The sequence below is a fragment of the Echiichthys vipera genome (genome assembly GCF_963691815.1).
Source record: "Echiichthys vipera genome assembly, chromosome: 19".
NCBI lineage: Eukaryota > Metazoa > Chordata > Actinopteri > Perciformes > Trachinidae > Echiichthys > Echiichthys vipera.
The window spans coordinates 13,427,312-13,452,216 of record NC_139844.1 but is presented as its reverse complement, the minus strand read 5'-3'; the positions used below and the strand labels follow the sequence as shown (position 1 = coordinate 13,452,216).

The following is a 24,905-nucleotide window of genomic DNA, read 5'->3' as shown; positions in this document are numbered from 1 at the left end:
AGATATAAATGACTATATTACTGTCAAACAAATCAATTACTTCTTTGGAAGTATGCAAAACCATCTTTGTGGTAGTTAATAGTCCAGCAGCCACCCCAGACACGGTTACGAGGTCTAATTCAAAGGTCAAACTTTAGAACTTTGTAGAAGTAGCTACTTAATGCAAAAGAGTATTCTGTCTCTGCTATGAATAAATACTTGTATGCACACTGTACAGAGTATACGCATAACACATCATAGTATACAACTACTGTATGTAAATACAATTGGATAAAGAAAAAATTACGGAAAACAAGGTACTGTCATGAACAGGTTTGTACGTTATCGTACGAAAAGTTCTGCACACAAATTTGTATATCTTACGAAACGGAAAGTCGACTGTGAGGTGGACCGCCAGAAGGTGACGGACCAAAGGTGGGCCGCGACATCGATGCAACAAAACTACCGTTACGTGACTGATTTAAGCCTACAAAAGGTGGCGGTTAGGCATGAAAACCACTTGGTTAGAATAAGACAAAAAGGTTGTGGTTTAGTTTAGTACGTCTGGGATATGAACTGCTACAGCGGGTGAAAAGTCCTGTGTGTGAAAGTTATGTTCACATTCAGTTTTTGTGTGTATACTTGAGGTCTAAGAAGTGCCCTGAATGCATTTCCTTCCTCAGAAAACCTTTCGTTTCCATCACTGTTTACCACCTAGCGTTCTGCATTTCTTTGCATGTTAATTCTACCAACCGTCAAAGTGGAAACAAGTGAAACCAGCAGCTTCAGACCACACCCATAAGGTTTTTAAAGGGTCCTGTTAATAATTTACTTATTTTTTAATTTACCCCCAATTAGTTTTTGGCCATACAGATTTCTTTTTTTGGTTTGTTTTATTATTATTATTATATTATCAAGGATATAATCCAGAGAATTCTTACAAGATTACAGGATGGCTGGTCACTTTTCTCCATCTACCTTTTCAAACCTGCAACTCTCTCAGTTATATTAGACGCTCCTTTCTTCTGTTTCCTGGACTGCATCTCCTTATCTCTTGTTAAAAGAATTCTGGATATAATGAACTCTTTAAAAAATACCAGCACAACATGACTGGAGGCATCACAAGTAGTACTGCTGTGCAAGTGCTGCTCGGCTGACTTTGCAGTTTTCTATTTCTACTTGAACTCAACCTTTTTTGGTGACAAAGATAAAAACTCAAAGTTGTCCACAAAACTGCAACCTAAAACTTTATAATTTCCACAAGCAAGTGCGTTTTCTAAACAGCCCGAATTGGCAAGAAAAACACTACACAGAAAAAACACCAACAATGGCTGTCCAAGTGTGAACTTAACATTAAAGCTCATGAATGAAAAGGCATCATCAGTCATCATCATCATCATCATCATTAACCATGCGTTACTCTTGCAGAGGTTTGACAGGTTATCAGAAAGCAGCTTTAGGGACCAGTGGTTGCATTAATTAAATATTTCCCCTCATGACTATTTTCTATTTTAACAAAGACAGATACATTTGAAGGCTGTCTGTCATTTTGACGGATTAGAACAATGAGGGTGGTCTACTGTAATTCACACCCCGTCCGATTAAGCTGAAAGTGTCTCCTCTGTACAGCAGCAGCAGCGTTGCAGTTGTTAGTCAAGAGGATGGCGGAGGATTTTGTATCAAAGGGAAAAGAAAATGTGCCTTTCTGGCAGTATTTCAGCTTTAATCCTATGCCAACAGAGAAACGTTAAGTCTGTGTAAAGCAATGACAAAAGTGAGATCTGAGTATGAAAAAATAAGGTTTCACGTCATTAGGGTACTTGTCCCCCCTCCCTCTCCCCCCGCGCCCCAGCCCTGTTTGTACTCACACTGCCTGGGCCTCGGCCAATGCTTCTTGCTGTCCATACGTCATCACACCGTAACACGTCACACGCATTGATCGCGTATGTGTGGCTTTGTTTACAAATCTTTCCATAGACCTCTGAGTTTTTGTGCGTCTTGTCGACTGTTTTTGAATATTTTCATCCGACCAAATCTGCAGTAAACACTCCACCTCCGCATCACACCAACGTGAACCTTTCACCGCCATTGTTGTTGTTGTTGTTAAATGTCCGCGCACGGTCCGTCCTTCTATTTTCTATGTCCGAACAGGCACACATACCGCCGTAAGGCTCGTGCTCGTGCTCGTGCACGTGCGCACACTCGTGCTTGTACATGTGCAAACGCCTCCACAAAAGCCCACCTCTTTCAAGTGGACGGCCCGCTGTCCGCAGTTATGCGCGGAACGGGTGCACTGCTTAAACGCACTAGGCTTTAGCTGAAAAAACGGTTTTGGCCCGGTACAGAAGGACAGTGTGAGTGCGCCCTTAAACCCCAAAACTGTTCAATGCCCTGACTCCATAATTTAGGATTGCATAAACTACAGTTGAGAGCAATCATCTATTGTCATGTATAATGTGTTTTGAAATCCCGGAATTTACTTTACATGGACTTAAATGAGGTTTAATAATCTTTTAACTGTAAACTCCAGCGGACACCTTGACCAGAGGGCTCTGCATATTAATTACTAAAATGAATGAATGCAAATTAAACCCATTATTATACATTTAAAAACGGTTTAATACATTTTCAATGCTACTGTGATGAAACTTTCAGTTAGACCCGGTTCCTTTGTTGCGATTGTTAAGGTAAAAACCAAGCTCTAGTCTTTCCCTGCTGTCAATGTGGGGAAATAAATAAGCCCAGGGAGATAAAAGCAAACAACATGGTGAGCTGTTGAGCGTCTGCAGATCAGAGATTTGTTACCCTTTTAAAGTCCAGAAATAGCCAGGTTGTATTTGATCTAGTACAATCCATATTTCCACAGGAAGAAATAGGGCCCTATCATTTTCACTTCGTCTCAAAGTGTGGGGAGGAAACACTAAACCAGAATACTAAGATGCAGAACAGTTGCTCTTTATACAGGACAGTATATACGCTGGCATGAAAAAAAAGTTGAGAAGGTCCGTGGAAATATGATAAGTGGCTTTCATATAATGTTCTATCTTTACTCCAGATTTTCTAACACATATATACAATTTGCTTTGGAGTTTCTGAGATAAATTTGCCTTTTATATGGATAAGAATACTCCCTCCGACTAATATTTGGCTTTTTTGGAATATAATTTTGAAATAAGCCTTGGCTACTGCCCACAAGCATTTTAAGAGTGGTTTTAGCATTGAATGAATTATTTGTAATGACGTGATTCAACAAACCTAAAGCCTAATGTACAAAGGCTGATTATCTTTAATGTACACATACCATTATAATAACAGATGTTGTGAATTAAACAAATGATAGTAGTAGGTGTTCACAGTAATACAAATCTTAATAAATGTTTAAAGTGTAATTCTAATGAATACACAGAAGCTTGCTTGAGGCTATGCTTAAAGGTAGGTCCTTTAGTTCACAATTTCTTCAGTCTAATTTCAATAACAGCTTTTTGCTCCGAGGCAGCTTTATTGTTTAAGTGTGCTGCGGATTACAGAGAATAGGCTGGACGAGTCCAATAAATCTGTTCCCCAGAGAAAATCTCCCTCTGTTACAGCCCAGACACACTGGCCTGTTTCGTGAGAATAACATTGTCACTGAAAGTGTGTTTTTGTTTTTTGGCTGGGATTTGGTGTGAATGTGCAAAAATGGTGCAGTGGTAGTAAAAATTTGTCCTGGAATAACTAAGGTTGAAGAATACAAGGATGGAGGGGGGTTAAAGATACAGTGAGGAACAAAAAGCACAGATGAAATGAATGCACAGCCATTGATGAGACCTCATAATCTCATGTATCCGTGTTGGATCATCTTTAACAATATGATTCACCTTCTGTACTGAGTTGGATTTTTGAGTGGAGCTGTAATTATTAGAGATTTTAAAAAACATTCTTTGTACAGAGATCACCATCTGGAGTGCTCTCCCATAAGCAGTTGTACCATCTGTGGCAATGGTTGTGTTATAAATTCAAAATCTTTCCGATGTTCCCTAATAAAGACAAAATATTCCAAGGACACCATGTGTTTGGTGAGATAACACACTCAGTGACTGCGGGCTGCTGCAGGGACAACCTTTGTGTTCATATTAATGGATGTTCAGAGCAGCAAAACCCTGCTATGATTAACACAGAGACAACCCTAAGCCCATTCAAACAAGAAGAGATTAACAGGGCACTAGTTGGTGCAGAGATCAACAAAATCAATGACTTTGGAAAACAATTGCAATGTAAGACAGTGCTATTATTGTCATTATTGGACATTAATGGTTGGGATTAGTCGTGTTGGTGATAAAATAATTCAAGATCATCCTTCTGTTACTGTGAACTGCTGTAAATTGGCCTTTAATAAATAAGTAATGTGCTTGTAAACTTAAACCATATCAAACATCTAGTTTGAGACTGAAATTGACTACTAAACTGACGCAAAACCGTATATTCTGTTAGGATTCAGAGGGGATTCACAACATAGCAATGGGGCCATTCTTTCTGCACTGATACTGATCCCAAAACTATAGATCAAGAGTGCATTCCTCAAAGCAGAGATCTCTTTGTGCAGGGTGTGTTTTCTCCTTACAAACAAAAACTGACCTGATGAAATGAATGTAATACATATAGTGTTAGTCACGTTATTATTAAGCTAACATTTTGACCTGAGGATGATTGGGCTATATGTAAAGTGAAAGATCACCAAAGTGATTACAATCCATTCTGAAAGGGACATGAATGTCTGTGTTAAATTAAATGGCAATCTGTCAGACCAGGCCAAACTACTTTTGAACCAGATGCTAGTAGAACCTCCTGCCTCCAAACAGAGAGAACACACATGAACTATTTGTTCTTTAATACTAAGTTAATTTGGGGGAATTAAAGCAATTACAAGATTATTTCTTAATGAAGAAGGAAACAAAACAGGACTGCCCCAAAGGAGAATGTGCTTCCACATGGACAACATCAAGTCATCACTCAGAGGGGTGTCATTAAGAGCCCCCACAACCCCTGACGCTGTGCTGTCCTTCACAAATTAGGGCTTATTTACATTGGCTGACATGTCAAGGGGATCTCAAACAACAGCCAATGTATCAATCAATAATCCAATTACACAAGCTAAAAGGTCAAAAAAGAGAGAGAAAAAAAGCATTAGTTCGGTAAACTTTTCTTTATATGGAAGTCCACCAGAACAACATGAAACCGGGATGGTGTGTGGACATGCTGACTACGCATGGCTCATTATTGTGCTGCAGACAAAACAGAAAAAGGGTGCAAAAATATCTCAAAATCAAAACATATTATTCTTCCAAACTAATACTCTAAGAAAACGAAAGAAATTAAACTGAAAAAGTGCCCAATAGCAGGAATGGCCCTCATCCCCTTATCTGCCTCTAGCCAATGTCGTTCATTTTCCCTTTTAAATTTTTGATAACCTCTTGGAAAATACTTCTCAGTGCTGTTTACCATCGTGCTGTGCGAGTTTAATTTGGTGTAGGCCAACACATTCTCTCCTCAGATATTAGGTTAGGTTGTCTATTAGTGACTGTGTAAATGCAGGGGAAGAATGCTGCAATCCATCTTCACAGTTTTCCGATCTAGCACTATCCAGACAAAAATGTAACACTGCACCACGCAGAGGACTTTTTCATATTTACTTTTGGAATGTAAACGAATACAGCCGGAACAGGGTTTGTCAAGTATGACTTGGGTCTCTTCCAATTATTTCCAAAGAGTCTCATAAAAATGGTAATGCTGAGGGCTATGCTTTTGGCACAGACCATTTTAAAGTAGCCCTACAAACAGAAAGTGCAGTCTGTCACCTTGCCATCACCAAGTTGTTAAGGGTTGTCATTACCATATAAATGAGTGTCTGCTGCTGTATTTAAGAGCATGCGGAGGCTGTCAGAATGACACCCAGGCCACTGCCACACTGTTGTTGTCATTAGCCAAGTGGTGCGACGCATGTGAATGAAACTAATCTAGTTCAAGTAATTATTGTTGTTTTATGTTGTTTAAAGACGTTCAGATTCATAGAACCAAAACCCTCGTAAACAAGAATAATTGTTTAGTGTTGTGTAATGTTGCAATAAAAGAGTAAAGCCAGACAGTGTCTCTTCTTTTGCAATGTCACATCAGATGGCCGACTATTTGCATCATCATTTAGTCACATTACACTTGCCAGCTTTTCCGACCTGGCCCATTTGTTTGAGCGACAGTGCAGACGGGTACCAGATGCTGACCTTCAAGAGTTTGGAGGGATTTCCTTCTGTCAGATTCACAAAACTGCTGAAATGCATCTTACTGAACGGTGATTTGATGACAGATTGACGGATCAGACTGAGCACAGACAGCTTTAATGGGACAAATGTCTGTGTATGGTGGTAATTTCTTAAATGAGTTGTGTATCATACACTGCCTGGTAGAGCTGTGAAAGGACTTTCATCCAATTCAAAAGGCGAGAATTATATAAAGAGGGGTGCAAAAGGCACCTGCCAACAGAATGGACTTGTCTGAATGGCGACCTGTCTTTGCCATCAGTTTTCTCATCGACCGAACATTCACACATTGCCCCAGCTTTCTATTCCTTGTTTAACAGCACTCAGTTGTTAGCTGAAAGCACCTGCCAAAACAAATCACAAACCCTGGTTAACAGTGTATTCCTAATCCATGACTGGCGATGGGGATGATGTTTGCAATTTCCTCAGCCAGTTCGATAAATGCCACATACACCTTTACACCCAGAGGGTCACACTGCTTTCAACACCTTTCTCCGGCCCTGTTGTTTATGATCCATCAAACCGGCTGAAGCTACAGAAGACAAAAAATCGATAGCTGACTGCATCAACCATAGTGCTCTAAATCTAAAATAATTTTCTTGTCAGAATTGTGTATAATTTGGAAATTCAATACAATCTCCTAAAAATATTCTCTTTTAAGCATATCTTGCATAAGCTTAAAAAAGGAAACCAGGATTACAGGATTCATTTTTCTCCCACTGAACTGTTCAATATTTTACCTACCGTTTAATACATTTGAAATACACTGTGGAAATAAGAGAACTCAATCTAATTATCATCCCTTCTTCTCTACTAACAAATCGAATTTTCATAGACAAGCTGAATCCAATTTTGACAACCACCAGAATGGAGAAATATTGTGGCAGTGGGAGGGATTGCAAACACCTGCGAAAACAATATATTTATGTTGCCATATTGATCGAGACTGTGAAGCATCAATTAAGCAGCCTCGGAGAGATGTCTGCTGCTTGGAGATGCAGATCATCTCTGCTCGTGTTGTGGTGGACAGAAAGTGCAGCTGTGTAAACTAGCCTCCACCAAATTTAATTTGCAGCTCTCCTGAGAACTGTTGCTATGTGACGGCTATTGCCACAGTTATACACTGTATGATAATTACTTCACAAATCACAGAGAAGAAGAGAAAAACGCTCAACAAAACAAGAGAGAGACACACAGACTGTGTTATTAGTTTTATTTTGCTTTAAACTAAAAGCAAATATTCACCTTTTAATGATCATATGTGCTAATGTGCTCTCAAGATCAGTGAATTTTAATAACAAAACTTTTTTTTTTAAATATCTGTCACTGCCAGGGACTTTGTAATGAGCCCCTGTTTATCTTACTTTATTGATCAAAGGCAGGGTGAACTAGGTTTCTGCTGCTGGTGTAAATCTACATAATCAATAGGAATTCAATGAATTACAGCTACGCCAAAAGCAAGATTGCTTCCATTTGGTATTCTTTAAATCTTCATAATTAGAATTTCACCTGCTCATTCCCTCCCATAGACATTAGCTGTATTAAAAAGGTTTAAGCAATAATTGATACTGGGGGAGACACTAGGCAACAGAGAATATAAGCAGTAACTTCACAACAGTCACATAAAGCAGAACAACTCTGCATTCTTATCTGTGGATTAAAATACATGGTGAGGTTAAAACATCTCTGATTGGACCAGAGATGCAATAGGCTTAAGTGCACCATGTCTGAGCTGCAGTTGTTATACCCTGTTGATTATAAACATTTGACTAAAGAGACGATTTTTATTTGTTGTGCAAATCTGCTGTCAATTCAACCAGAAAGAGGTTGCTGATTTTCCTGCTCAAAGTTGTGCCAAAAGGTAAAATCAGACTAGTAAATATTTGAAATATTCTCCCATGGCAGAGAACTTAAAACCACAAGTGGGGGGGAAGGCTTTTTACAATCACATTTATATTAGTGAAGTGATTTAGAGTTTAGGCACGTATATAAGTTGGAATACAAGACTGTTATTGGATTACTGTGAACGTTTTCTTGATATACTAGTTATGTGTGTGACTTTGTAGATGTTTTTGCTTTTTTTCCTTTTAAATGCTTGCTTTGGATTCAATGTGCTATTAAACGTAAATGCGCCCAGTTAAAAGATGTGAGATTACCTGAGATTTTAAGACACAAAGCAAGTAAACAAGTAAAATAAAGCAAATGCTTCGCAAAATAGAGTTTAAGACAGAATTTGATACAGGTGCTTAACGCAAACTAATGCACTGTTGATGCTTGAATGTGTCAAAGCTGAGGATAATATAAAAACAACTGTGATACACGGCAGTCAGCTATCTGCAGCTTTTTTCCATATCTCAAAATACCTTTAATATTACTTGTGCTCACATCTACGCACCTACCTGTACCATTTGTGTATTAATGTTATGAACAATATGATATTTCATATATTACAGAGTGGAATATGAGCCTCTGAGTCCATCCCAGGACAAGAAAAGAGGAATAGCACTACTGTCACAGATGAAAGCCATTTTCTGCTCTTCTAACAACCAAGTAGATTGGTATACTCACCAAGGCCATTTCCGTCGTAGCACTAACTGCCATGTGTCTGTTTTACTGTGCAGGCTCTTACAGAGAGCCCTGTGTTTATGTGAATTCATGTAGGAGTGTGGCTTCCTTTACAATAACAGAGGGCAAGACTGATGAGAGTGACAAACGGCGGGTGGTAAAGACTGTTGGATTCTCATGTAGGAGCTCGGTGGAAGAAAAAGAATTACATGACAACCGGTGGCCACGGCTTTAAAAAGTGACACATTGTCATACATAAATGGAGGCTTACCCCACATGGCTGGAAGATAAGCCCGTCGACTTCGTGGCTGACCTGGGAGGTGAAGCTGCCTTCCAGGAGCTGAAAAATAGAAAAAAGGAGGAAACAGTTTCAGCCAAGCAAAACTGATAAATGACAAGAAGGGTAGCTGAAAGCTTTCACTGGAAACACATGAAATGAAATTGATTTATAAAGTCAACTACAGATGTAGTCTGCCAATACTTAACCATCTAAAAGTAAGTTTTAACACGACTGGGAGGCTTATACTTGAGAGTCTGAGACCTTGGTTTCATCTATCTAGCCCTGAAACTAAGCACTCATCTTCTTGATTGATAATGCATGGCTGAGACATAAATATCTGTAACCTGACAGCCCAGGTTTAGGACCAGAATAGCAACAAATCATTAAGTTTCTGATAAGTGGAGAGATTGAGTTTCATTTCTTTCATTAACACCAAGCACCACGTTTGCTGTAGGGAACCTGCAGCACCACATTATGGGGGGAAGCGGGATGCCCAGGAGAGGAGCTACTGTACAACAGAAGCACATTTTCCTCATCATTGAGCACATCAACAGCCATGACAACTACAGCAAGGAATATTAGAGGCACTAAAATAAGACTATAAGGACAGGAATACTGATACCTTTATCTTACTTCTGTTAAGAAGATAATTATACTATAACTTTTGGAACTATAGTTTCTGTGATTTAGGGGCTGTTAACAGGAAATGTAAAGTTGCAATGAGGGCAGTTAGTTAGCTATGGCCTACAACTTTTTTCCTATATTATATATATAATATTAGAATATATTTTGGTAAATTGGCATCATTAGAAGTATGCTACTGGCAGTTCCTATTTGCAGTGTACCCATGGATGCACAGGCGACTATCACTGGATTACTAAGTTATAAATGATTTCTAAGCAGATTTATCTTTATGAGTTAATTTTTTGCACACTAATCTTGGTGTGAGCTACAGAGTCACTTTGACCTTGAGTAAGGATGGACGATTATAAAAACAGGATTATTTGACTGCTGAATCAGGGCTGAAGTACTTGGACTCAAGAACACTTTTACTTGTCTTGGTTCTGTGTCTTGTTGGACTCTGATATTGAGAACTTTTAAAGTTGTTCCTGCCTGCTGAATCGGGATCAGTTGTACAGAACTTTTTCTACATTCGACGCATTGTTTAGTTTGATGGTAGAAGATAGATCGATCTTGTTTATAGATCTGTCCAAAATCCTTATTCACTACGTAAGCACCGCTAAGACACTATTACTATTAAGGTCTAACACAAGATTCAATTTGCTCTGAACTCAGTTTTGATTCAGACCCGACTAGACCGGGTCTTGGGCTTGACTTGGACTTGATAAAGTTGGTCTTGTCTACAGCCCTGCACTGAATTCACATGTCACGTTACTGAACATTGCTAATTCATTGTTCGATGTCTTGGCAAGGTCTGCCTTGTAAAAGAAATCCTGAATTGCAAAGGGAATAGTCCTGGTCAAATAAAGGTAAATTATAAATAATTAAAAAATATCAATGTTTATTTGCTAATGAGACAGTGATATCCCTATGAATTGCAAGTCACACTGAATCTAAAAACATGTCTTTGTGTTCAGATTTCATTGAGGTATGACTCCAAGAAGGCGATAAAATGTTGTCACACCTTCACCACACGCTCCTTCTTGTGCTATCAGACCTTCAATAAAATATATAAATTAAGGCTGAATGTTGGAAATGGATAAGCCAACATCAGTGTTTGGGTTTAATTCCAGAGTATCAAAGCAGAGAAGAAAAGAGCAGAAATCTGTACAATGTTAAGAATTCTGTGCAGTCGAGTACGGACATGAAGACTGAGGCTTTTGTGTGCTTGGACAAGGAGGAGACAATGTGAAGGTTGACTGAGTGCTCCATCTTCAGTTATATTTGAAAAGGCAAGGAACTGAAATGCGAGACCTTGTGACAGTGAACACGAGAAATGAGATGGAAATGAAACTGCACCAAAAATTCAACCATGTCACTTTCCAAAAAATAAAACTGTGCATAAAGTTTTATGTGTTGTTATGCTCTTTGTGATGGATGACCAATCTGAGCAGAGTTTATTTCCATACTGCACTGGTATGAAGAGAAACCTGCTGCTGCTGCTCTGGAGGTAGGAAATCCATCTTAAAACGTATCAAATGCCTTGGAAAATGTTCGGCTGAAATTTAATACCAAATGCCAAATCTAATATATGATTGCACATAACTACACAGAGCACAATCTGTAGGCTTTTTAAAGGGTAGACATGAACAGCGATTGCAGAATCACTGTTGACCGTAGAATTTCAGAGCGAAAACTATGGATTCTATTGCAATCCTTTAGTGAGAAAACTTGTCAAGTGATCTTTGCTACTCTGTACGTACGTGCAGATGGTAAAGATATTTAGACAGGCAGGAAATGGCCTTGGTCAATAAAATAGAAAGCATATGCATTAGTGCACTGCAGCCGATATCAGGTATCATATCCAAGCCATCATGATGAACTAAAGCAGAGAGCGATGTGCTATGTAGGGAGATATTGAAATGTCGGACATTGTGCTTTGAGTGGCTTTTTATAAGATATTGTGAGTTGTCTCCTGTCTGAATGATAGGAGACAATAAAATGAAATGATTATATTTTAATTAACAATGACAGCATCTCTCTCCAGCTCCAACATTTCCATTAGCGGTCATGGTCAATGTGAGTGCCTGTTGACTAGGAGATAGCAAAGTGTTCAGGAGATATGAAGACTGTCAACAGTCATCAGAGCCGAGACGCATTCACTACACAGGAGATGGCACACAGGAGATGGCAGATTGTCATCATCTGTCCTGGTGCTGGTGGGAGACAAACCAAATTATAACCTCAATCATAAATACAAAAAAAGCGTGTAATATAACATAACTACATTTGTACTTTATGCAAGGCTGGTCAACCATTTCATACACCACAGCACTGCAGGGCTCTCCTGTGAAAGCATTAGAACAAACTGGCGTGTCTCAGCTGCTCTGTGTTTATTCATCTATAATGATAATGACAGATCTAGTCTTTCTTAGAAAAATCTCTAGTAAGAAGATGCTACTGTATAATACATCAAACTATACTTGATGCAATGTCGGACATTCATCCATATTTGAGATGAATGAAGATACAAAGATAAGATATTACTATGAAGTGCTGCACAATAAACCTTTTTTTCAATTTACGCAATACACACATCGGGAAAGACACTTTGAAAACTGCACTTAAAAATGCAATTGTCATCCTTTTTTTAAAAAAAACTGTGCCTTATGTGTTCAGTTCAATGTGTTCAATAGAAAAAGTTTGAAATAATTTCCTTTCAGTTTTTTTTTAAAATTCAACAAGCAATTTCTTCTATTTCATCTTTTTTTTTTTTTTTTCCAATGTTTTCACTCAGGTTATCTTTTGAACGTACATTGAAAAACAGGTGGATTTAAATGCACTTTTAAATGCGATTGTGAATAGTTTCCTTACTACTGGAACAGAACCTGGGCGTTCTGGTCTCACTTCAGCTCTCTTTAGAAAACAGAAGCTATAATGGGTTTGATAAACTTGCAGACCATGTCTCTCAAAGCTGCAGAGCCCTGATTTAAGAGAGAAAGAAAGATCAGCGTGTCGATTCTATGAGGACCGCTGGATGATTTCACACTTTCTCAAAAGTTGTGTTCAAGGGAAGTAGGTGAAGTCATAAGCCCCACAGAGCGCTAAATAGATTTATCTACAGCCACAGAAAACTGTTCGGTCTCTGCTGCATCTCCTTAGAAAGCAGAGCCACATCAGTGCTCTCCAGAATGATGAATGAGTCACAGCAGATCACACAAAGCTTGACAATCATGCTGACATGGAGAAGGCAGATAGCCAGACTAAAAAGAACTGCTGCCTTTGTGAGGGAACGGCATGTAGGCGGTAAGATCTGGGAGTTCCATTTCAGTTCTCTTGCCATCTTAGCACACCCACCCACCACCTTTGTCGAGCACTGTGAACCCTGGATGGAGCGATGAGCAGAAAGAAGACTTCCACTCTCACATCCTCCTACAGTAAGGAAGTTCCTTGGAGCGGTAATGCAGAGAGGGGGCAGCAACCCTGCTTTCATGGTAAACCTTTTTAGGAGGGAAACACAAAGTTGTGCCTGTTACAGTAGGGCTGTGTGGGCGGAGGCGAACAACACAGCCCCATTAAGAGATCAACCTCTCATTGCAGACTCCAGGGCACAGACGGGACAACGGAAGTGCTCACGGAGACAAATCAACCGCTAACATGCTAAGCAATGTCTTCCGCCTCAAGAGATGTCAGGGTGATGGAAGTCAGACGATGTTTCATGTTTGGGCTCATTTCACAAGAGGACACAATGATGAATGATATCTGGCTCGGTGTTAGGGGGACAACATCGAAATGTTATGAAGTATGCCATTCACCGTCACTCTTATGTCGGTCTTCTACACAGCAAATGGTTATTCTTTATTAGCCAATCAAACAGAAAAATCACTTGCCGTCAATTCTGGCTGACCCGTAATCTTTCTTCAATGAATAATAAATCCGAAACAGTAAAATAACAGATTTGCGCACGCACGCACGCACGCACGCACGCACGCACGCACGCACACACACACACACACACACACACACACACACACACACACACACACACACACACACACACACACACACACACACACACACACACACACACACACACACACACACACACACACACACACACACACACACACACACACACACACACACACACACACACACACACACACACACACACACACACACACACACACACACACACACACACACACACACACACACACACACACACACACACACACACACACACACACACACACACACACACACACACACACACCTCAATCACTCGAACAAGGTTGACAGCGGTTTCCTAATGCCACTTGTGACAAACACAAAAGCACCTTTCATTCAAAACCAATATTAAGCATCAATCTCTTGTTGCCCAAAGTAACAATGTGAAAAGCAAAAGCGACCACAGTTTGTGTAAGATCTAGTGCTATCACTCACATGATTATTTTTAAGGTTTAAAGATCAATCCCTTGGTCTATAACATAAACTTTTTGAAAAATAATAATAATTTGATTCAAATGTCTTGCTTTGTCCGACCAATGTCCCAAAACCCAAATATATTATTTTTCACAGAGATTAAATACAGAAAAAGAATATTTATGATTATCAACATCTTTGTAGATTTTTTTTCTTTGATCAATTATCTAGTCAAATCACTGACACTGAACTAGATGTCCCCAAAGATTTGATGCTTTGATACATGAGTAGAGAAGAAAAGTGAAAGAGAAAGAGAAACAAATGAGCAAACAACACCCGTCTGTTGAGAAAAAGAAGCAAATCCATCAAATACATTATGTCATTTGGGGAAGCTAGTTTCAAACTTAAGCAATTCTTTAAATAGAGTAATATAGGCATCGATATACCAGAGGCAAAACCGGGCTAAAAAAGCTAAGCAAGACTAATTAACAATGAAACATTGAAAAACGTATGAACATTGGGCATTTATTTAGGCTCATAAGCAATTGCTTGGTGGTATTGTAATGGACCTAGAATCTTTGTTTTGGCAATTCAGGCAATTTCACTAGATTCTGTTTCTACTTCTACTTCTGTTTCTAGAGATTACAAGAAAACGTCAGACTGCGTATTCCTTTTTTTGACCATTTTCTGGTGTTGTATAACAGATTAGGGGTTTGAAAAGCTTTTTTAAAGTAATAAACAATACCAGTCAACATGTATGTACTAGGGTTGTCAAAAAAAATCTATACTCGATTAATAATAATAATCAATACTAAAAATTAGTATCGGATTAGAAACTAACTCGCAAGAGAATCGATAATTTTGCTGTCAACAATGCCGTCTCCAACTCCTCCAGTTAATGCATGACGTCACCCAGCAGTGCTGAAGACAAAACAAGACAGAAGCTACAGCTCGTCTCTCTGAGCACATGATCGGTTCATCACATTAACAACACTGAGCTGACTGAACACAGCTAGCGCTGCTGCTGGACGACCTTAGCTACAGGTCTAAGTAGAAAATGAACAAAGCAAAAGTACCGTTTGGAAGTAATTAGCATATTAGCATTACATATTTATAAACGCACAACAGTTGTGTGTTTTCTTTCTTATTTTCACTACGTCAGACAACTTCATTTTATAAATCATGCCTTCTTTTTTTGTAATTTACTCCACGTAGTATTAATGGTATTTTCCTGGGTATTGGTATCGACTTTGCAATCCTAGTATCGGGACAACCCTAATATATATAATATAAAATATTTCTACACATTAAGGTTTATTAATATGCATAAAAGCAGGACAATGCGGCATGCTTTCATTAACAAAGCAATGGCGTGGCTCAGTTTGTGCAGGATATATCCTGCTTTTCCTCAGCATCACCTGAACGGATAAACTTTCCATTCCTGACGCCTTTGTGTTTTCCTGAGCTCTGCTCATCCTCTGAGGAGGTTTAGCTGCGGGGGCTAAAATCAAAGGCGGAGAGGATGGATTGATATTCCAGTCAGACCACAGGGCTGCTGCTGAAGGCTCTTTCAGACCTAATGTGAATTGCCCTGTGAAGCCAGTGTGCAGATCCCTATTAAACGAAAAGCCCACACCAGAGTGTATGGGTAGGGCTGCTTAACCACTGGCTGGCCTGGAGTCAAACAAGGTTACAGTCTGGAGAAGTTTAACGTCCCCTGATCTTATCATTTGATGGATACTGGTTTTTTAATAAAAAACAATTATATTTCATACATTAATTTGTGGAAAAGATGAACAGAGACATTTTAAGGATTAAAGCAATAAAGGGGTGGTATAAGACTAGAACAGGCGAGGATGATGAGAAATATCAGGGCGCAGCATGAAACTGAATTGTGGTATAAAAAGGAACCTGCGGTGAACTGGTGTCTTGATGACCAACTCACCTAACGCCCCCTACTGGGAAATTAGTAGCAAGTAACTGTAAGATGATAAAGACTTGAGGAACCAAGAAATTCTGCGCTGAAATTCATAATCTGAGCTAAGGCCCAGGGACACAGTGGGAACTTAGATGTCAATTTTTAATTTTGCAATTTCAGTATCAGGATTATTCATTTCTATATCTCTTTGTCACAAGCAAGCACCGCTAGCATTGGAACCTTGGCGGAACAATCACTGGTAAAACACAGAGGAACAAGTGCAAGTAGTTAGTGTTTGTAGGTTCATCTTTTCTCTCCCAGAGACCGGTGAGGTGTCTAAGTGGTGCAGAGCACGGCCCACACTCAGACACATTCATGCAGACAGCAGATCGAGAGTCAGTGTGAAGAGGCAACAACCAGGCTCCAACAGCATGCTGCTGTATGTGTGCTGTCTAAGATACAGTAGGAGAGGAGACTCTGCCCTGATCTGGAGAGTGCTGGTGTTGGCTGGATGTCAGAGAGATTTGGTTTTTGGACTTTGAAGTTGTACAAAGAACCTGATTTCCTAGCTACAGTGGGAGACAGAGCCAACCAATCAAGATTTACATGTTTATTGAGATAAAACAGTCAGTGAATGTGAAACTGTATTGTATTGTTGCTTTTAAGCTTAAGGCTGCAAAAACAATTATTGTAAGTACTAGAAATGTATCTTTTGGCTTATTGAAAAGACACAAAGTAATAACGAAAAAAGTTTGTAGCAATTTCCTAAAGAATACAATAATGCAAGTGTACAAGTACGTGTATTCTCAGTGAAATATACTTGGAGCAGTAAAATTACTCATAATGTTGATAAAAGACACCGGAGAGTATTTTATTATTTATTTTTATTATTTATCTAATTGAAGTATAAATACCTCAAAATGGGGCTCAAGTGTAAAATATACTATACTTTTACGTATTAGTCGCCACGGACCCTCTTAACTTGATCCAATTGTACTCGCCTCTGGGAATCGCCCTCTTGTCAGTCTTTGACTCCTCTTAATTTCCTCTTACCAAAAAAGGGCATTGATTTGACGTTGGGGGAGGGAGATACATCCATTTGGCTGACGTTTACAGAATTAGCCACAATAGCCACATTAGCACCACCTGCCGGGAGCTAGGCGAACAGAACACGTTACTAGATAAACGGGAAGGGAGTCAATGTTGAGAATTTTTCCCGGGAACAGGAATCATTTTTTTTTCAATTTTGTAACAGGAAGAGGATTTTTTTATAGGGTAGAGACTGTCAGAGTCATGTGCAGGCACTCCTGTGTCTCTAACGGAGATTACAGCGGCTCTGTGAGATGAGTGCAGGCCCCATTTATGATCTATGAACAGATATTCAACACAGCACCATGCCCATAGACTGTAAAACACAGACCATCCAGCCGAGTCCTCCCGGTGCTCCAGATGAGCATCTAGCATATGTGCCATCGATAGTAGGCTATATTGCAAGTCATGGTACAAGTGTGGCTATTCAATTAACATAACAAAGCTAAAACGTTGTGTTCCTAAAATAAGCACAACACACAAATTATTGAAAATATATATAATATATATTATATTTAATATAATATATTTTAAAAAGAAACATTCCATGTGGATTTGCAGTATTATGGCAGCAGCTGTGTTGTTAATCTAAGTAGGACCTAAAGTTGACAGGAATGGAGGGCAAGGATGTCATGACATCCCCCACTGGTCAAAAGCACATCTGAAGAAAGACACCTGTTGACCTGACCCAGAGGATGCTTGTTCATTACCTTGAGTACATCAGCTCTGAGCCTGGAAGGTACAACGAGAGCAAACAAGCAGAACAAATAAACCAAGCTGCTACACTTGAATCTCTCTCTCTCTCTCTCTCTAGAGAATCCGACCTTTACTGTATAGATGTGCTGTGCGTCATCATTTGTTGCGTAATGTCTTGGAGGCTTTGAAGAAAACTAAAACATTTCAAAGCAATCTGAGGTACACAAACATTAGTCATCGAGTCCATGTTGTGTGTTCTTCCAAGCAGCATAGGCCCTTATACAACAGTCAACATGTTTCCCTCTGTGAGTGGGTGCAGCAGCAGAAAGAAAGAGAGGATGCAGGTGATGGAGTGCAGCTTGTTTTTGAACCCAATGATGGAGGATGGGTGCATTAGCGTCAGAGGTGCAGGCAGATGAATGCTTTATTGCAACACATTTCATAAACTCAGTAATATGCACGGTTGTGATATATAAAGAGTCTATGTTCTCCCGCCAAAGCATTCCCACAATTTTTGCTTAATTAGAATAATTAAAATACTGTAGGTTGACAGGTCAATAAGGCACATTTTAGTTCTGTCATTCCCAATTTTTCTCTGTAAAAGGCTTAAACCAATATTGTGAAGTGATAAAAATGCATCTTAATTAGACGTGTAATCACGACATACTAACTTGGATATCTTGCACAGATTCAGCACAATACCGAAGGTTGATTCTGTGCGCACACACGCACGCAGAGAAAGGAGAAGATGAGACCGAGGGTCTTGCTTTTCCATCACCTGCACACTCGAGAGCTGGAAAGAGGTGTGAGGTCAGTGAGCATCTTCAAACTGACAGTACTCGACTAATGAGAGGGAGAGGGACTTTTTTTTTCTTCTTTGCAACTACAAAAATCATGACTCTGAGATCTGAGCGCGACGATACAAGAGAGGACGACATTTACATAGATTCAAGGTCTGTGAAGGACGACTGAGTCCACTGGAGAGGAAGGCCAGAAAGGAAAGATTCTTTCCATCACAGTTGTGTGGTTGGCTGCAGTTACTCATAACGCTTCTACACAAGAAACAGACATTCATTAATGCACTAATTCTGCAACTCTGTCATATACAGGCCCAGGTATGAAGGCCCCATGACTGCCACAGGTACTAAATAGCACACCACTAATACATTAACGATAAGTCTGAGACCTTGATGTAGATAATGTCTCTCAATAAGCTTCAACCTAACCTCAAGCTTGACATTGTATAGAGTATGCCTCTATCTGGGAACACATGATTAGGAAATTGAACGCAGAAAATGTCTGAATAATCTGGCAAGTATTATCAAATGATCTACGTATGTCACAGATAGATTAGGTTAGATAAATGATGATTAACCTCTAGAGGGGAAAGCAGCAGGGCAGACAGGTGCAGGTAATGAGCAGACTGTCAAGTAGCAGTAAATGTACAGTGACGTTTACAGTTTGCCCATCTATAAACACAGCAGCTCCTCAATACCCAAAAGTTCCCCGTTCTTTCCCAGCTGCTGGGCAAAAGTGAGGAGCGAGTTTATGGGATTGCAGAGCACACAGGTTACAAAATGTAGATAAATATATATTTATTTAGCCTTTTTTATTTGGCGTCTATGTTGCATTGACATGCATACTGTAAAAAAAATTAGACATGAAGCGTAAATAAAACGCTTCAGGTTGGTGTTACACCATAGATGGAAAAATGGACATAGCATAGCAGTCAGGGTCCGTTCTCTCAACTTGATCCAACCATACTCGTCTACAGGAGTTGCCATCTTGTCAGATTTTAACTCCGCCTTATTTCCTCCTACCAAAAAAGGGCAGTGATGTGACTTTGGGGGGAGGGAGATGCATCCATCTGGCTTATGTATACCGAAGCGAGGGCCAGCAGCTAGCTGTCACTCAAGAGGCCACGCTCCTAAATTATGCATAAACTTTAACCTCCAATAAAATGAAATCTAGACCTAGAACAGAAAAAAAAAAAATCACACACCCCCCCACCTCAGCAGTGTATTATGAAACATGCCCCTAGTGGCCACTCTGTGAACTGCAATTTTTGGCACTTCTTTATTGGATCATCCTGGAAGTCAGTGTGTAGGGGGGCCTGGGTAACACGCATGCTGAGACGAGAGCCTGCATGTATCCGACGCAGACAGCTGCACAGATTAAAATGAGAGCCTCTCTGTTGTAATGCACAACAGCAACCTTAAATCTATTTCCCTTCACTATTATAAACATATATATACAATATCAAGAAAGTCAATTATTTTTAGCTATTTTGTATTCAGCATCACATGCTCTAAACTTTAATCTCAACCGCTATGATTAGGTTCAAGCTCCATGCGAACACTGCAATCTTAGAAAAGTATCTAGGTAACTACTTTTCAGTCTTTATCCCATTTCAATCTCAGTTCAAAGGGGTATTTCAAGATTAGATCTACACTCAGGTAAGAAACTCATTCTTTCATCGGAAGTCTTTCTCTCCTATCTGGACCCCTGGGAGGAGCGGGTTGACGGCCCTGGGTCAATTGGAGATACCAGTTTCATAAGGGGAAACTTTATTCATTTTAGACCTTATTTCTTTAGAGATGTGATAAATGAGCCAGGGATATTAGATAGTCTGCGAAGTGCAAAGACAAATTAACACCATCTAATTTCCTTGTGTAATTCTAATGTTATCAATGTATGACGTTATTAAATCTCAGTCACATTTAATCACTGTATGCTCTGCAACTGGCTTATTTAAACAGGATATACCTTGCCGTAGAAAAGTAACTACTCCATTTTAAAATGATGAAATCAGTTGAACAAATTTAAACATACTTTGTGGTGTAACATCATGGGATGTATGCAGAATCTAAAGAATGCTTTCTAAACAGTTTGACAGCTGCTTTAAGTTCATCTTACAAACAGAATATATTATAATAAGGGAAGCACTGCATTGTGCAGGCTACTGATAACATACAATAAGAGTTTCAACTAACTATGTCGATAATTCTCTCAATTTTATTTCAGAATATGGTGAAAAACTTCACAAGGTTGAATGTGACAAAAGTCTACGGTCCAATCAGGTTTTTAAGTGCAGAAGACAATAGAAACCAGCAAATATTCACTCACAACGATGAATAATAAACTTGATTAATCGTTGCAGCTCTACATGCATGAAACATTAACACAACTTTGAGTTGGACATTTTCTTTTTTTTAACTTGTTTAGCCCACGCTCTATGGAAATTGCAGAAACAGTCATCAGTTCTCCGCAGTCTCAACACTGTAACACTCATTTCTATAATCCCTGGAGGGAAGATTCATTCCCAACCTATTAACGGATTATTTGTGGAAACTTCCAATTCGGTTGCCTTCAACAAGCAAAGAAATCACCAGAAATCCCAGTCTTGCCTTGATTTCTAATTCCTTGAACAAAATCTCTGCCAAATACATTCTTTGGTTAATTTATCCGTGTCCAACACTAGAGGAGAGACAATTCATCTCTATGTGCTGTGAATGCGAGCCATACAGTATAATGCTGTATGTAATTAAAGTGCAGCATACGTAAGGCCGTAATCCTGTCAAAAGTATAATACAAGTGCACTGCGGTATACATACGTTTATACAAGAGCTTATCAGTCATGTCAGTATACTTGATTAAAGGCTTGCTCATATCAAAATAGAAAATGTGTAGCATTAGAATTAGGGATGTAGAACTGTATGTGCAGAAACTGTACCTACAGCACAACATAAAGACACAAAGAAACGTGAAACGGGTTTGATGAATGGTGAATAGTTTGCACAAACACTACAACTGTTATTGTGTTATACTGAGCTGAGGATGGATAACGTGAAGAACGTCTCACTCTGATTAGATTTTGAAACTACAGTATAAGCATGCTAAATTTACTATGGAAGATTTACAATGCCAAAATAAAATCACAACATATAGTGAAACACAATATGCATTACGTCTTCTCCTTTTTTTGTAGGCATTTACTGTATCACAATTAAATGAAAAACACAAGTTAAAAAATATAACAATTATGTAGCTTCTGATCCCTAAATCAGCTGACAGTCAATGACAGATGTAACTCTTAATGTAAAGTCTGTAGTCTCCCTCCAACTTGCTAACCCAAGACAGGCAGTTTTAATGTGAAAGAACGCCTGTCACGGCTGCTGTGATCGGACGGTTGAATTATGGCGTTGTTGTTGCATCTCTTAATGAAAAGTAATGATGTAAATGTAGCATGGACAACCGCTGTCATGATGAATAACAATTCACCAATACCTGTCTTTTTAATATAATATTTTTAATTATTACCTATTACATTTACACATAAACAGTGTACAATGTGCAATGTATTTCACTATTTCTTTGATTTCCTTTTTTGTTTTTTTTAGGTATTTTAAATATTCCGTAATTATCTGCAAGTTCTGTAACAGTAGGCAGTGTAAGTACCTGTTACACCTTTTCTTGTTCACATCAGATGACATGATGCCATAAAGCAACCGATCTCTTAAAAATAAAGCATGTGTTATTGCAACCCAAGTAAAAAACTAGACATGCAAAATGTAATTTACTGAAGAACAGGCCCCACCAACTTTGGGTTGTGAAGTGCCAAAAGATTTTGAATTAATTTCTGCTCAAAATACTGTATATTTTTTCAGACAAGTCCATTCAACCTACACAAAAGGGAAATTCCCAAATGTATTATCTTGTTCTCCCAATGTACAATTTCTGTTATACAAAAAAGGATCTTTGTCAGATAATTGGACAAGTGGTGGAAACAAAAAAAAAAGAATAAATGGTCCCAAATAGTGGAAAATGGTGGCATGAATGTGTAAGTGTCTGAGATGAAAAACAGCAGCCTAGCAACAGACAAAAGCCATCATACAACTCCATACTGAGCCTGAAATATCGCTAAAAGGAGCGTCTGGTTGATATGCCATGAAGAGGAGGGTTGTGCTGCTATGAATTAATGAGGCAGATTCCAGTTTCCCTCTTTTAACGTCCCATAGAACAGAGATATGACTGTACGGGGAGCAGATGGCCGCTGCACAACACAATAGAGCAGTCAGAAACCAGACATACTTTCAGTGACTTCATTCTTGGAGTATCTTCATCAACATGCCCCTCCAAGGGTGGGGGGTGATCCTTCGAAAAGGTTCTTAGAGGAGTAGACAGCACGGGTTAGACCAGAGGTAACCCAACTATTCATACCAAGAATTTTACAAATTACAAAAACAACAGGATATCAGGGCTGGCAGAGAAAGACATGCGGCCAAAAAATGTCTAAAAGTACACCCCCTCTGTGTACTCTGATCATCTTTGAATGTGCGGTGCCAACATTTTCGACTGATCTTGGCCCGCGCAAAACATCAAATTAATCGTGCTCTGGCCTCCCACAGACCTGGTATTAGGGCACAAGTACATGCCTTTGAGAAAGACGTAACAGCTATTCAGAGGATAAAAGATCTGCTGTCCTCAGCCTGTGAACAGCACAGTGCCACGACCTGAGCCTTGATCATTTATTTATTGTATGACAAGTAAAAGGGATACGCAAAAAATGTGATTTGAACCAAAATAGTGCAGACAAAAGTGACTTCATTTTATACTTATTCTTGGTCTAATCGAGAAAATATCACAAAAGCAAAGTGCTAGACAACATGCAAAGAAATCAATGAAATGTCTCCATTCTTACCAGCTACCAAAACTTACTTTTAACTCCTCGCGTATTCACACAGACAAAGACATAGGAAGACAGAGGCAACCATTGACAAGCATTGATAAAGCTCAAGGCATGTGCTTGACCAATCAATGATACCAATTACAGCAAACAGCCCCAAGATAGAGGGTTCCTGGGCTACCAGAGGTATCACTCACAACACAGTGACTTTGAGGAGGGCCAAGACCCAGGACTGACATTAGGGCGCGCTCACACTATCCTCCCGGACCGAGACCCGGACTTTAGGGTACTTGTCCCCCCTCCCCCTCCCCCCCGCGCCCCAGCCCCGTTTGTACTCACACTACCAGGGCCTCGGCCAATACTTCTTGCTGTCCATACGCCTTCAAGCCGTAACACGTCACACGCATTGATCGCGTGTGTACGGCTTTGTTTACAAATCTTTCCATAGACCTCGGAGTTTTTGTGCGTCTTGTCGACTGTTTTTGAATATTTTCATCCGACCAAATCTGCAGTAAACACTCCACCTCCGCATCACACCAACATGAACCTTTCACCACCATTGTTGTTGTTGTTAAATGTCCGCGCATGGTCCGTCCTTCTATTTACATGTCCGAACAGGCGGACATAACGCTACTGCCGTAGGGCTCGTGCTCGTGCGCGTACACGTGCGCACGCTCTTGCTCGTACATGTGCAAACGGCTCCGCTAAAGCCCACCTATTTCAAGCGGGCCGTGGAGGGCCAGCTGGCCCCAGTTGAGCGCGGAGCGGGTGCGCTCACACTACTTAAAGGTACTAGACTTTAGCAGAAAAAACGGTTTTGGCCGCGGCCAAAAGCACAGTGTGATCACGCTGTAAGAGCGTGCTCACACTATCCTTATAGTTTATGTCCGCCTGTTCGGACATGTAAATAGAAGGACGGACCATGCGCGGACATTTAACAACAACAACAATGGTGGTGAAAGGTTCACGTTGTGTTTACTGCAGATTTGGTCGGATTAAAATATTCAAAAACAGTCGACAAGACGCACAAAAACTCCGAGGTCTATGGAAAGATTTGTAAACAAAGCCACACACGCGATCAATGCGTGTGACGTGTTACGGCTTGATGGCGTATGGACAGCAAGAAGCATTGGCCGAGGCCCTGGTAGTGTGAGTACAAACGGGGCTGGGGCGCGGGGGGGAGAGGGAGGGGGGACAAGTACCCTAAAGTCCGGGTCTCGGTCCGGGAGGATAGTGTGAGCGCGCCCTTAGACACTGGTTCTACACAGGCACATTTCATTTTTTTCACAGATCTCAAATGAAAACTCTCAGAATGTGTTAATCGTGGTTGGATTTCCATTATCGAGTGACTTGCCC

At 39.8% G+C, this 24,905-nt stretch overlaps 1 protein-coding gene across 1 annotated transcript in view; it reads right to left on the bottom strand.

Moving 5' to 3' along the window:
• rngtt (RNA guanylyltransferase and 5'-phosphatase) overlaps positions 1-24,905 on the bottom strand; it is an 87,687-nt gene that overhangs the window by 21,955 nt on the left and 40,827 nt on the right. The window contains exon 12 of the mRNA XM_083933624.1: positions 9,106-9,174. Within this exon, the coding sequence (XP_083789750.1) occupies positions 9,106-9,174 (69 nt within the window). The remainder of the gene's footprint in view (positions 1-9,105; positions 9,175-24,905) is intronic.